Source organism: Coregonus lavaretus, assembly GCF_964263955.1.
Source record: "Coregonus lavaretus genome assembly, chromosome: 8".
NCBI classification, from domain to species: domain Eukaryota; kingdom Metazoa; phylum Chordata; class Actinopteri; order Salmoniformes; family Salmonidae; genus Coregonus; species Coregonus lavaretus.
The window spans coordinates 25927697-25943636 of NC_139995.1; the positions used below are offsets into that span (position 1 = coordinate 25927697).

The following is a 15940-nucleotide window of genomic DNA, read 5'->3' on the forward strand; positions in this document are numbered from 1 at the left end:
CATCAATCCATGGGGCACCGTATGACCTCACAGTGCATTTTCTTAAAGGGGCAAGCTTATCAGCAAAACTCATAAATAATTTCATAAACAAACTTAGTGACATTTCAGGATCATCCTTACTACACTTCTAACCATTGCACATTCTTAATCTCATCCACAAATGAGTCCTGATTGAACCCTCTGTAGGACTTTCAGTAGATTACCTTAGGGCCAGCCTTTGGTATTTTAGTTTTCCTAGTGAGTGCAACCAAGTTATGATCACTACAACCTAGTGCCACTGATACAGCTTTAGAACAATGTTTGATGATGTGATACCGGACCTATTAGTGAACGTTCTGGTTGCTAATGTCATAACTTGGGTCAGGTTACATACATTGGCAACAGAAATACGTTTATTTCTCATTGGACAGTTGGTGTTAAAAACAATCAATATTAATATCTCCCAAAAAATATATATTCCCTATTTTCATCAGATACCTTATCCAACATTACACAAATTACATCAAGATATTTCACATCAGCACTAGGTGGCCTATAGCAACAACCAACTAGTATAGGTTTCAAATGTGGTAAATGCACCTGTACCCTTAGCACCTCTAATCCATTCAACATTAAGTCTTTACATTGTTTTGCTGGAATATGACTCTGGATGGAAACTGCAACTCCACCCCCATATCTATTTATGTCCCTCCTGAACAAATTGTATCCATGTATAGAGATCTCAGCATCCTCAAAAGAAGAGTCCAAGTGAGTCTCTGATATTGCTAATACATGAATATTGTTTGACTGCACTAGACAGCATATTTCATGAATCTTGTTCCTTAAACTGCAAATATTCATGTGAGCAATTAACAGACATTTCTTTGGTAGATTTACAGTATTTATATGTCCAAACAGCAGAATCAGCAGTTGGAATCTGAGAGGGTGAACCTCAGGTAGTCTATGTCACCTCGTTCTCTTGCAGCCTTCATAGCTGGTATTAGTTCCTTTCTTCTTTGACAGACTGCATCAGAGAAATCCTCATTGATGAAGATGTAGGACCCTTTAAGGCATTTGGCTTTTTCAAGAACTGCAAGCTTATCCTTGAACCTGAGGAATTTCACTACAATTGGCCTGGGTCTGGTTCCATTGGCACCACCAGTGCCCCCTGGCTTCCCAGACCGGTGAGCACATTCCAGCTCAATCTGTTGATCCAATTGTAGCTTCTCATCAGTGCAATATAATCCTACTCTGATATTTACATTTTAGTAATTTAGCAGACGCTCTTATCCAGAGCGACTTACAGTTTCATACTGGCCCCCCGAGGGAAACAAACCCACAACCCTGGCGTTGCAAGCGCCATGCTCTACCAACTGAGCTACAGGGCCTATGCATTCTGACTACAACAGAATCCATTGCATAGTTTGTTTTGTTTCGGTATGTTGCATTGAAAGTAGCTAATATTGTGTTGATTCGATCACAATTTCTACAGTAAAGGGAAACGTTGATCGGTGTTAACTAACTGGGAAAACTCCAGAAAGTTTAGTGAAGTTCAATGTCGTGCTTCTCTGAACAGGGCGGGCTGATATTTATTCTGTGAGGCAGTCCGGGGGGAGCTATGCGCCCACACATACGCAGAGCTTAGATGGAACGTTGGTTATGACAACAAATATCTTTCATCAAGCATCTTTTTAAAAAAGACAAAAAGTAAGAAATATAGTAGCATTTTGGCCAGGGAAGATATTGGTAAGAGGTGGCGCAAACTTGGCTGTATATATTTGGCCAACTGTGTTCTCTACATTATTATCCCAGTAGCTAGGTTTCCATCCATTTGGGGACCGATTTTCATGCGAATATTCTAAAATCCCAAATGAATTAAAATATGCGCAGATTTTCCACCAAACTGACTTTTTGCCGAAAAAAATCAGTGCGTGACGACATAATGCACATACAATAACAAAATGTTTTCATGTACCGAATACAAATCTCAAGTTCAATGTGTTTCCATCGCATTTACAACTCTACCAATAGTTTTGTCACAAAAACTGCTGCGTTAAATAGCAAATGTGCCAAAATGTGCCTACTCTGGTGTTGGCACCCGCCTCTAGCCAACAGCTAGCAGATACAGTGTGAGTGAAATAGTCTAGGCTACATGATGAGATTATTATGGATAAGAGCAAGAATATTTTTATTTGTCAAACTGCAGTCAAGGATCGATCAAGGATGTCACCAGAATAAGACCCTCGAGCTCATCAACTGGCACTTGAATCACCCCATGAAGTTCATTTATGTCTTTTTCGTTATATGTCGGACCCCAGTAAGAATAGCTGTCGCCATTGGCATTGTCTAATGGGGATCCTACTAAATCTAATCAAATCATAATTTATTTCATCTGTAGACTAATAAACTGCACAGTTTCCCTGAGTCGTAGTGGGAGGACCACACACCAAATCATCACCTGAGTCCAAGTTTACTTCGATATGATGGTTATTAGGCCTATATCAATATTTGCGCATAAAGTCGTTTCAGCCGCCATTTCGCGCATATTTAATTTTACACACAAAAAGATCCCACCATAACCACGTTTCCATCCACAGTTTTTATGTGAGTAAAGTCATACCATATTTTTAAAAAATCATGACAGCTGTGACGGAAACAGGAAGTTTCAGTACAATTTGATAAATGCCGACAGATCATTTGTTCGTTCTACATGGTGAGATCTTTTTGTGTCGGTAAAATGAATTATGCGAGAAATGGTTATGGAAATGTCTTAATTCACAAATATTAATATAATAACCATCATATAGAAGTAAGCTTGGAGTCACGTGATGATTTGGTGTGTGGTCCTCCCGCTACGACTCTGGAAACTATGCAGTTTATTAGGCTACAGATGAAATAAATTATGAACTTCACGGGGCCATGAAAGTGCCCGTTTATTAGTTTATTAGGCTACAGAATAAAAAACGTATGATGAACTTCACAGGGTGGTGAAAGTGCACGGTGATCTTGATGCTCCTTTCCAATCAATATTGAGGGTCTTATTCTGGGGACATGATGATCGATGCCTGACTGCCGTTTGACCCCAAAAATTTGTTTCGCTCTTAATAATCTCATAATGTAGAGTAGCCTATCCGCACTGTATCTGTTGGCTAGAGCAGTGGTTCCCAACCAGGGGTACTTGAGAAGACTCATGAGACCATATGCTTACTGGAAAAATGCACAGGAGGGGGTACTTCATGGGTAATCCGGGCAGAGCAAAATTCAGTTGATGGTACAGTAACCGAAAAAGGTTGGGAACCACTGGGCTAGAGCATGTGTGCCAAAACCAGAGTAGGCACATTTGCAATTTAACGCAACCGTTTTTGTGAGTTGAAAATGCGATGGAAAGACACAACTTTAGATTTTTATTCGGTACATTTTGTGTGCACTACGTCATCACTCACTGATTTTTATTCTCAACAAGTCCATTTGTTGGACACACCACTGGTGGAAAAATGTGCAGATATTCTTTATGCAGATTTTGGAATACTCGCAAGAAAATCCGTCGCCAATTGGCAGGAAACCTAGCTAGTGTCGAACAAGCAAATTATCTGCTGGCATTTCAGTACAACTTTGTTTCCATCACAGCTGTCGTGATGATGATTATTTTTTATAAGGTAGGACTTTCCTCGCATAAAAACTGTGGATGGAAACATGGTTAGTGCTTTGTACCATAAAATCTGAAACTTAATCACAGCTCTCCTTTTACTGTTGGGCAGTGACTGGGGTCTATCATTCAAGTTTACATTTACATTTTAGTCATTTAGCAGACGCTCTTATCCAGAGCGACTTACAGTTAGTGAATACATATTTTTTTATACTGGCCCCCCGTGGGAATCAAACCCACAACCCTGGCATTGCAAACGCCATGCTCTATCAACTGAGCTACATCCCTGCCGGCCATTCCCTCCCCTACCCTGGACGACGCTGGGCCAATTGTGCGCCGCCCATGAGTCTCCCGGTCGCGGCCGGCTGCGACAGAGCCTGGATTCGAACCAGGATCTCTAGTGGCACAGTTAGCACTGCGATGCAGTGCCTTAGACCCCTGCGCCACTCAGGAGTTATCTCCATATGCCAGTGTGTGACATTACCCAGAGCATCAAGCATACATGTCCTATTCTTTTACCATGACAGTGAGTATTTTGGTAAGGAATTGAATGAAGCACAGAATAACAGACAAAGGACAGATACCCATATGAAAAGAAGACTGAATTGGCTTTGAAAAAACACATCATTTACCAAAAACATTATGGATGTGATGGATTCCTTCATGAAACCATGCATTTCCAAGAGAATAAAGTGAGTGCTGTGCTGTGCTGTCTCTCAGTGGGAGTTTGCTGCTTCAGGCTTTTAGGGGTTGGCTGAGCTGGTGGTCTGGTCCTGCTGGTCAATGGACTGGTACGCATCTCTGTTTTGTGTTACACTGGGGATGCCTGCTGTGTAGAGATAAGACAAAGGTCTTGAAAATAAAGTAGCTGGTACAGTACATTATACCCCAAAAACCTGTTTCACTTCACTGACATTCATATAACTCTTAAATATGTTGATCATTTGAACTCAAGGCTTCTCACCTTCTGGCTACATATTGATCATCCAGTAGGACACATTTCTGAATATGGCAAATCAAATAATGCTTGATTGAATGTACTCTGTGAGCCTCAAATAACTGTCAAATGTTCTATTACAGATTTAACAAAAAACTAAAACGGAACATCAACTTCATTTTGAGGAGGTTAAATGTTCCTTCAGAAAATTGCAAATTACATTTGAATGAGACCAATCTGAAGGACTCACACACAATCGTGTCTGTGTTCAGAGGAGCCACAGTCAAAGAATAGAGAAGAAAAAGATTGGAATAGAACACCACCCAGGAGATAAAGGACTGAATGTTTTCAAAGTCAGACTGCTCAGGAATTGTTTAAACTGAAAACCCTGTATATATGAGCCACTACAAACATCACAAACATGATTTAAAACACACTTTTAAAAAGTCAATATGTGGGGATAAACCTACTAAGACAGGGTGCAGAATTCCACTAGTGCATACTGAACAGTTCCCCAGACAGAATACCAATGGCTGCCTAGAACCTTGATCACATGATCAGAGCTGCAATGTAAACAATCAATTCTATCTTATAAGAGCCAACCTTGGCTTTCACAATATGGATGTGAAAATCAGATAACAAAAACAGGCAAAACAAAATTTAGCATTTTCACTTAAATATAATTTATTAAAAATACAACTTCAAAAATGTTCAGCATAAATTAATTAGCATGCTAGTAGATACCCATAGACTCCCAGTCATTGCGCTAACGCTAGTCAGCATTGGCTCACAAAACTACCTCTAACATTCTTCAATCTGGACACAGACATAAAAATAGTATCCACTAGTTCATCTGACTCTGGGGAAGTATAACTTGCCAAAATCCTGAAGTATCCCTTTAAGTACTCAAAGTTGTGTTAAAATCTCCAACCATCTGTTTATGACCTAAATTGTTCAACCTTATTCTTAGCTATTTTGTCTTACAAACACAAAAACATCAAGCAAGAATATGTAAAGATCATTTTCATGGAGTGTAGGGGGCAGTGATGACAGTTTCAGTATTTAGATAGGAAGGAGGGACATGTAGATATTATGTGATTGGCAGAAGAGTATGAATGGGAAGACATGAGTACAGAACACTGAACTATAGATTTTGCAGTCATGTGGCCAGAGGTAAAAGAGTGGACAGTCAGAAAACAGAACAAAAAGTGAGGTAGGCCTGTAGTTCTTCAGCCCAGCGGTTTCCTTTACTTTCTGTGTGAGGGGAGGAGAGGATGGAGGAGAGGATGATGGAAGGAAAGGAATTATGAAAAAGAAGAGGATGGGGATCAGTAGCGGCAGCCAATAAAAGCACTGTCAGCACTATCCGTGGTGCAGCGACTGTCCACTGAGGTCTCGAAGTCTGAGGGGTCAGAGGCCAGCAGCAGAGGGGAGACAGATGGAGACAAAATACAAACAGGGTCAGAACATAACACACCAAACAGACAAGACAGGAGAGTTTCCACTCACAGACATAAAGCTACTGACAACACTCAATCACAAGCAGTGAAATAAGTGAAAAGGAAATGGTGACAGTGAGATGTTTGGGATTGGATGACGAAAACGGACAAAATCAATAGGGTTTCATGCAGACTTAATATTCTTGATGAAAGTGGAATAATTCCCTTAAAAGGTTTACTTACTCTGGATCTACTAATTCAAGGATCTTTCTTTATTTTTACTATTTTTTACATTGTTGAATAATAGTGAAGACACACAACTATGAAATAACATATGGAATCATGTAGTAAACAAAAACAAAAGTGTTAAAACAAATCAAAGTATATAAACAGAGGAAATGGAAACAGACCAAGGAATCAATGGTACCGACCACAGCAACAGACACCAGAATGGTGGACCAAGAAGACCAGGTGTCTGCTGGAGCTGCAATCAATCAGGACATACAAGAAGGAATTGTCCCACCAAGCCGCGGTGGCCTAGGCAACCACAACAGGGTAATTGGCAAGGAAATGGGCCCAGCTTAGCTGAATGGCAGCAGTCTCAGACACAGGCTCCACAGAGCCTAGTGAACCCGTGGGGAGGACCAAATCATGGATACTAGGGATGCCCAGGGAATCCTAAAGGGGAGGGTCAGCTAGTGGCAGTAACTATGCAGGCTGATGAAGAACCTATGCTAAAGGTTCAGGTGAATAATAGAGGCACACCAATGATGATAGACACTGGAGCAACTTACTCATGTGTAAGTCCAAATTATGCCTCTCACCTCCCCATGTCAGGCAAAGATGCACAAACAGTAGAATTTATGACAAACGCAGTTAATACATATGACAGTTCCAGTAAATTAAGAAGCAGGAAAAAGCTACATGTATACCTACAGTGGGGAGAACAAGTATTTGATACACTGCCGATTTTGCAGGTTTTCCTACTTACAAAGCATGTAGAGGTCTGTCATTTATTAAAAAAAATCCAGAAAATCACATTGTATGATTTTTAAGTAATTAATTTGCATTTTATTTCATGACATAAGTATTTGATCACCTACCAACCAGTAAGAATTCCAGCTCTCACAGACCTGTTAGTTTTTCTTTAAGAAGCCCTCCTGTTCTCCACTCATTACCTGTATTAACTGCACCGGTTTGAACTCGTTACCTGTATAAAAGACACCTGTCCACACACTCAATCAAACAGACTCCAACCTCTCCACAATGGCCAAGACCAGAGAGCTGTGTAAGGACATCAGGGATAAAATTGTAGACCTGCACAAGGCTGGGATGGGCTACAGGACAATAGGCAAGCAGCTTGGTGAGAAGGCAACAACTGTTGGCGCAATTATTAGAAAATGGAAGAAGTTCAAGATAACGGTCAATCACCCTCGGTCTGGGGCTCCATGCAAGATCTCACCTCGTGGGGCATCAATGATCATGAGGAAGGTGAGGGATCAGCCCAGAACTACACGGCAGGACCTGGTCAATGACCTGAAGAGAGCTGGGACCACAGTCTCAAAGAAAACCATTAGTAACACACTACGCTGTCATGGATTAAAATACTGCAGCGCACGCAAGGTCCCCCTGCTCAAGCCAGCGCATGTCCAGGCCCGTCTGAAGTTTGCCAATGACCATCTGGATGATCCAGAGGAGGAATGGGAGAAGGTCATGTGGTCTGATGAGACAAAAATAGAGCTTTTTGGTCTAAACTCCACTCGCCGTGTTTGGAGGAGGAAGAAGGATGAGTACAACCCCAAGAACACCATCCCAACCGTGAAGCATGGAGGTGGAAACATCATTCTTTGGGGATGCTTTTCTGCAAAGGGGACAGGACGACTGCACCATATTGAGGGGAGGATGGATGGGGCCATGTATCGCGAGATCTTGGCCAACAACCTCCTTCCCTCAGTTAGAGCATTGAAGATGGGTCGTGGCTGGGTCTTCCAGCATGACAACGACCCGAAACACACAGCCAGGGAACTAAGGAGTGGCTCCGTAAGAAGCATCTCAAGGTCCTGGAGTGGCCTAGCCAATCTCCAGACCTGAACCCAATAGAAAATCTTTGGAGGGAGCTGAAAGTCCGTATTGCCCAGCGACAGTCCCGAAACCTGAAGGATCTGGAGAAGGTCTGTATGGAGGAGTGGGCCAAAATCCCTGCTGCAGTGTGTGCAAACCTGATCAAGACCTACAGGAAACGTATGATCTCTTATATCATGCAATGAAATGCAAAATAATTACTTAAAAATCATACAATGTGATTTTCTGGATTTTTGTTTTAGATTCCATCTCTCACAGTTGAAGTGTACCTATGATAAAAATTACAGACCTCTACATGCTTTGTAAGTAGGAAAACCTGCAAAATCGGCAGTGTATCAAATACTTGTTCTCCCCACTGTATTTGGGTAATTTCACTGTGTGTGTGAAGTGGGAATCTAACCTAGGGTCGAATTGCTCGCCCTTACTTAAATCCATGGCTGTCCTACCTTAACAGAGACTGAAACCAGACTGTTGCCTAATGCATCTCTCCTCAGTGAACCTGTCATGTCCAACAATCAATCTTCAGGTCAAGCTCGGGAGAGCTGGGGTTGACCAGAGTTTAAACTAAATATGAGTGTTTTTGCAAGATAAGGGATTGATTGATTGTATTACTATTGATTCTGAACTGAATACAAGTTGAATTTAGCCGCCATCATAGACAAAGGAAGTGGGCGGAGCGATCGAGCGCGGGAAACTGAAGAGGGAAGGGTTTTGAGCTAGAAGGGATGAGAATGGGACTATATAGATGGGGAGCAGAGAGAGAGAGGGGGGCTACTCTGCAGACCAAAAAGGCTTTGTTTGAAATTTAAATAAAGTCAAATCTTGATTCTACAAAAACTATGGAAGAACTTTGATTTTTAATAAAGTATAGTGATTATTTTCCACATCATAATGCTACCTGCCCGAATGCATAGTGCCAACTGTAAAGTTTGGTGGAGGAGGAATAATGGTCTGGGGCTGTTTTTCATGGTTCGGGCTAGGACCCTTAGTTCCAGTGAAGGGAAATCTTAACGCTACAGCATACAATGACATTCTAGACAATTCTGTGCTTCCAACTTTGTGGCAACAGTTTGGGGAAGGCCCATTCCTGTTTCAGCATGACAATGCCCCTGTGCACAAAGCGAGGTCCATACAGAAATGGTTTGTCGAGATTGGTGTGGAAGAACTTCACTGGCCTGAACTGACCCCTGACCTCAACCCCATCGAACACCTTTGGGATGAATTGGAATGCCGACTGTGAGCAAGGCCTAATTGCCCAACATCAGTGCCGACCTCACTAATGCTCTTGTGACTGAATAGAAGCAAGTCCCCGCAGCAATGTTCCAACATCTAGTGGAAAGCCTTCCCAGAAGAGTGGATGCTGTTATAGCAGCAAATGGGGGGACCAACTCCATATTAATGCCCATGATTTTGGAATGAGATGTTTGACAAGCAGGTGTACACATACTTTTGGTCATGTAGTGTAGCTACTAGAACTAACGCATTTGTAAACCCAATACAATCATGCAGTACAGTGTACAGCAAGCAGTTCATCAGTTACACAGGTGGGCCCCTGTTGCAATAAATTAATAAAACCAAAAGCTTACCTTGACCTGAGTTCCAGTGTTGGATAGCCTTAGCCAAATAGCTAACATAGCATCCCTCTCTGTTTGAACCGGGTTTGAGTAGGCTAAACTAGCTAGCTGCATTCACTAGCTAAGTAAGTGAAAGTTAAAAAATATATATATAGCTAGCTCTCCTTCTCTCTTGCTTCTCCTTCATTAAAAAAAATGTATTTGTTTAAAACTGTTCAACTATTGTATTTCTCTCTCTGAGTCAACTACTCACCACATTTTATGCACTGCAGTTCTAGCTAGCTGTATCTTATGCTTTCAGTACTAGATTAATTATCTGATCCTTTGATATGGTGGACAACGTCAGTTCATGCTCCAAGAGCTCTGATTGGTTGGAGGACGTCCTCCGGAAGTCGTCATAATTACTGTGTAAGTCTATGGAAGGGGGTGAGAACCATGAGCCTCCTAGGTTTTGTATTGATGTCAATGTACCCAGAGGAGGACGGAAACTAGTTGTCCTCTGGCTACACCATGGTGTTACCCCAGAGAGTGCTGTTGAGGTTACTGTAGACCTTCATTCCAAAACAGTGTATTTTAATCCATTATTTGGTGACATTTGAATATATTTAGTATAGTTTTATCTAAAATTATGACTTTTTAAATGTTTAATTATTTTTCGGAAATTCACTGAGGATGGTCCTCCCCTTCCTCCTCTGAGGAGCCTCCACTGATGTACTATACTTATTCGTATCAGCGTTAAATAAATGGTTTTAAATCGACACACACCTTATTGCTTTGGTGTGTAGCACAGCAGGAGGCCACCTTGATCCCAGAGACTTCCCAATGTCAAGCAATCAGAGAGCATTTAAAACAAACAGAGTCAACATATCAATTATTACTGTTCATATATGAATGGCTTTCAGGTGTGCCTTACTGGTTTACGGGACAACTTAACATACCATTCCTGTTCCAGTGAGGAGTGAGGAGTGAGAACCGTCTACAAAAACACCCAAGACTTGTGTTGTGCTAACATCTCAGTGTGACTCAGACCAACAGAATGGAGTTGAGAAGGGAGCTGGTTGATTTCTGCCACTGCCATTATAGATTCTACTGTCTAATTGTCCTTTCTTTTATACTGTATTTGTTTGAATTGAGATCGGATTATTTTGCTAATCGATTATATAATGTAACCTGGCTACAAAGGCATAGCTCTTCTCTAACTGGTCCACTAGTTAGTGGGTGTATCCGGTGCATTTGTCTTGTGACCGTCTTTGTAACTCAATTAGCTTGACTCTGGTTTGATCTGCATGTGCTCTACAATTCTCTCATGGCCAACATCATGAAACAGCCCAGGCAAGAGCGCAGCCTGGAAAATGTTATTTCCTCTCTACAACTCCTTGGCACTAGGATGGTATTTGACTGAGGCACATTACATTTACATTTTAGTCATTTAGCAGACGCTCTTATCCAGAGCGACTTACAGTTAGTGAGTGCATACATTTTTCATACCGGCCCCCCGTGGGAAACGAACCACATGCATCACACCCTGCTTCTGACTTTGTCCAGACCAGTTCAGGGTTAATCCTTTGTGTGAGACTAGATGTACAAACCCCAAAACCTTATTTTTAACACTTGAAGCTACAGTAACTAGCTTTACTGTAAACTAATGGTTAACACTTGCTGCCTCTACTCACACCTAGTCATACTCACCAAAGTTGACGTTGTAATCTCCTCCGCGCTCTCTGTACATTTGGTAGATGAAGAAGCAGGAGACAGGTTTGAGTAGCAGGCCCAGGATGGCCATGCCCGCACTGAAGCGGAATGTGTCCCGGTTCCTCTCAGATAGACCGTCAATGAGCGGGTAGTAGATCCCAAAATGGATAATGTCTGTCAGTATCGTCACTGCAATCCCAATCAGAAACTGGAAGAGAAACGCAGACGGAGATACAAGACGAATATGTATTAGAGCCCGATGAGGTAGGATGATTCTTATTGATAGCATGTCTGGAACAGGAACACCAAGGAGATGATATACTTCAAAACTAACACACAAGCCTCCTCTGGCCAGGGCCCATAGAAATAGAATGGATAGAATGATTCTACTGTTGGCTGCTGTCTCAGATAGTACAGGAGTATGAGGCTGTGATTCACCATAAGTACAGCATCAATGGAGTCCCTCTGAGCGATGGCCCACACGCCCACAGCCAGGACACTGAAGTTACCCCAGGCATAGGAGGACGGCAGCCAGGCCATGCAGCCCCTAGGAATCACACAAACACGCAGTCAGAAATAACAACTGACACTTGCATATGCTTCCAAATGTTTTCAGTATATACTAGCGTCTCTAAAAGAGTAGGCCTAAATATAATTCTCCAGATGGACAATTTTTAATTGACAAACTCTGGAGGCAAAGCAGGTAGGTGAGAAATGGTCCATACAATGTAGGCCTGCGATTAAAGACAGCCTCTTGTGTGACTGACTGGAACTATAAGAAGTCTTCATGCAGGGCATTATGTTTATGCAGCCACCCATAGAGAAAACACATCACAGGTGAAGCATGCAGAGTAGACCACTTTCCTCAGTTGGAGAGGGCAACAAGAGAAATTCAACAGGTATATAAAAACGTTTTAAATCCTTGAGAGGAGCCAACCCATCCACTTACCAGACGGTCAGTAGCCAGTGCACTAATACTATGGCCTGCGGGGACAAAAAAATATGTCAAAACATATTACAAAATGTTTTATCCCCCGTGAAAGGGAACCTGCCTGCCGTCAACTCCACTTTAATTGATGCCTGACATTTCATTAAACGATCAGTGATTCACAATAAATAAATAATTTTAATTGATTGGAAACGTTTAACCAGGGACTCAACATCTCGTCATAAGCCCCCGAGTCATTTCAAATTACATTTTATTTTTCACATGCGCCGAATACAACGGGTGTAGACTTTACCGTGAAATGCTTGCTTACCAGCCCTTCCCAACGATGTAGAGTAAAAATAAATAAGAATAATTGTAACGCAAGAGGAATAAAATGTCACGCATTATACAAGGGAGAAGATTGTTACACTTGTTCCTATTTTGTTCTCTACAATAACGGAGCGCTCATGCTCCTTTAACTGTAACATTGCGGACGTGACAAGATGATAAAAGAAAGATACAAATGTAACTACTGTCGAAGTGCGGACCTTTTAATTGCAGTGTAAATACAGTGATCATTGTAAATATGTAAACAACCGACTTTACCTTGAGGCTTATGGCAGGAATTTCCATATTTTCAGGCCAATGCAGATGTAGTTTGGCACCCTTCGTTTTTTGAGGACTTCATAAATAACTGTTCAACTTCTCTCTGACTAAAACTTCTCAACCACTCCTAACCCGGCAGGAAACACAACCCATGTGACAACACCCTGACTCCCTTCACGTGACCCTTTGCGTCCATCTCCCCTCTCCATGTTATTATTTCATACTGCAATAAAGACGTGAGCATCTGCCGTTGGTGGTCTTGGTCACCATTCAGTAAATCAATTATCATTAATATTAGACCATGTATTTATTGGAATGTGGGCAAAACTGTTCACATCCAAACACACCAACTGTATTATAGGCATTCTGGTTGAATTGGTTACAGTGGCCACTTTTCATAGATGTCGCAATATAGTGAGGTGTTCAATAGATATCACAAGTTGAATATCCTGTGTTCCCATAAGTCTATAGATGGCTGTTCCATCTAAAATATACGTAAGTATCAAAAGTAAAAGTATAAATCATTTCAAATTCCTTATATTAAGCAAAGCAGACCATTTTCTTGTTTTTAAAATGTACAGATAGCCAGGGGCACACAAATTATGCCTTTGTGTTTAGTGAGTCCGCCAGATCAGAGGCAGTAGGGATGACCACTTGTTCTCTTAATAAGTGCGTGAATTGGACCATTTTCCTGTCCTGCTAAGCATTAAAAATGTAACGAGTACTTTTGGGTGTCAGGGAAAATGAATGGAGTAAAAAGTCCATCATTTTCTTTAGGAATGTAGTGAAGGAAAAATACAAGTTGTCAAAAAAAATGAAGAGTAAAGTACAGATACCCAAAAAAACGACTTAAGTACTACTTTGAAGTATTTTTACTTAAGTACTTTACACCACTGCTCTGCAGTTATGAGCTGACAGAATCATATTACAGCTCTTGACATTTCCTCCTCAGACAGACATGAAACCTCTCTCACTGACTGAGGTGATCTATCTAATAACATCAAAATCCCATGTCAAGAAAATACTGAATCTCTCAGAACAGCATATGCTTCAGAGAATTGCTTTGTATCTCATCTCTCTGTAACTCACCTTAAATGGTTTCTTAATGGACAGTTTGTCATGTTCCTCGTGAAATCAAAAACTCTGAGGCAGATATGAAACTTTACTGTAAAGTATATTGTATACCAGTCACCCTGTTATGTACTGTATCTCATACTGGTCAATCTCTGTAGAATAATAGCTGTTTCTGAGGTGCACCACCAACCACTGAAAATCCTTACCCCATTTCTTATTGAAGCCAAAAGAGACAACCTCAATTTCCTTTACTATTAACTCAATTATAATCAAAGTCTCAGTCAGTGTGGGAGCTAGGACTGTGACTGGTAGTATTATAAATGAAACAGGATTTTTAACATACATTGACTGTACATTCTAGTAGACACATCTCATAGATTGAAATGAAAGGCTTTCCAAATGTGGCCATGTATAGGCCCCACTTTTATGATTGGCCGGATATCCTAGAGGGGACTTCGGAGGGAGGGATGGAGAGAGAGAGAGGGTGGTCTATTACTTAATTTGTGTTGTAAATTTGTTTTACACTTGGGAGCCAAATCAATCACCAGAATCTAATAGAATTGGAAAACAAGTGACCCTTTCTGGTTGTCACCTCCCAATAGAGTGTCGTGTATGAAGATTATGACTAGTCTTGAGGGACAAAGAAAAACTGTTATCTTAGTTTGAATGTAGCAGTTGGAGGGTGACGCCCCAGGGGAGACCGGTGATTGGACGAAAAAGGGAGCAACCCATTTATTGCCATTGTTTATAAGTATGGGTTAGACAAAGGAGAAGTCAGAAGCATTCAGATTAATTTGGGACGGGGCTTCTCCAGACACCGCGGGTCTGTAACTTATGCTGTAACCTCGTGATATTAATAAAAGCCTCTAAACACGGTGCAGCCTAAGCGGACTCCTTGATTGACAGCAATACCCACCAGCATTCGACGCGATACCACAAGAGTGATAGATTGCACATACAGTGCCTTGCAAAAGTATTCATCCCCCTTGGCGTTTTTCCTATTTTGTTGCATTACAACCAGTAATTTAAATTGATTTTTATTTGGATTTCATGTAATGGACATACACAAAATAGTCCAAATTGGTGAAGTGGAATGAAAAAAATAACTTGTTTCAAAAAATTCTAAAAAGTAAATAACGGAAAAGTGGTGCGTGCATATGTATTCACCCCTTTGCTATGAAGCCCCTAAATAAGATCTGGTGCAACCAATTACCTTCAGAAGTCACATAATTAGTTAAATAAAGTCCACCTCTGTGCAATCTAAGTGTCACATGATCTGTCACATGATCTCAGTATATATACACCTGTTCTGAAAGGCTCCAAAGTCTGCAACACCACTAAGCAAGAGGCACCACCAAGCAAGAGGCACCATGAAGACCAAGGAGCTCTCCAAACAGGTCAGGGACAAAGTTGTGGAGAAGTACAAATCAAATCAAATCAAATCAAATCAAATGTTATTGGTCACATGCGCCGAATACAACAGGTGCAGACATTACAGTGAAATGCTTACTTACAGCCCTTAACCAACAGTGCATTTATTTTAAACAAAAAAAGTAAGAATAAAACAACAACAAAAAAAGTGTTGAGAAAAAAAGAGCAGAAGTAAAATAAAGTGACAGTAGGGAGAATATATACAGTAAAATAAAGTGACAGTAGGGAGGCTATATATACAGGGGGGTACCGTTGCAGAGTCAATGTGCGGGGGCACCGGCTAGTTGAGGTAGTTGAGGTAATATGTACATGTGGGTAGAGTTAAAGTGACTATGCATAAATACTTACTTAACAGAGTAGCAGCAGCGTAAAAAGGATGGGGTGGGGGGGCAGTGCAAATAGTCCGGGTAGCCATGATTAGCTGTTCAGGAGTCTTATGGCTTGGGGGTAGAAGCTGTTGAGAAGTCTTTTGGACCTAGACTTGGCACTCCGGTACCGCTTGCCGTGCGGTAGCAGAGAGAACAGTCTATGACTAGGGTGGCTGGAGTCTTT

At 41.3% G+C, this 15940-nt stretch overlaps 1 protein-coding gene across 2 annotated transcripts; it reads right to left on the reverse strand.

Moving 5' to 3' along the window:
- Nucleotides 1–2895: 2895 nt before the first annotated feature.
- LOC311134230 (type-1 angiotensin II receptor-associated protein-like) lies at nucleotides 2896–13000 on the reverse strand. Of its 2 annotated transcripts, none has more exons than XM_084167845.1 (5): nucleotides 12884–13000; nucleotides 12299–12333; nucleotides 11788–11896; nucleotides 11347–11557; nucleotides 2896–4454 (listed from the first exon to the last, which is right to left on the reverse strand). In XM_084167845.1, the coding sequence occupies exons 1-5, from the start codon at nucleotides 12908–12910 to the stop codon at nucleotides 4369–4371; spliced, it is 468 nt and encodes a 155-aa protein (XP_084023971.1). In that variant the 5' UTR covers nucleotides 12911–13000; the 3' UTR covers nucleotides 2896–4368. The 2 variants fall into 2 exon arrangements, with proteins under 2 accessions (XP_084023971.1, XP_084023972.1); XM_084167846.1 differs by lacking the exon at nucleotides 2896–4454 and adding an exon at nucleotides 5225–5964.
- Between the last annotated feature and the right edge of the window lie 2940 nt (nucleotides 13001–15940).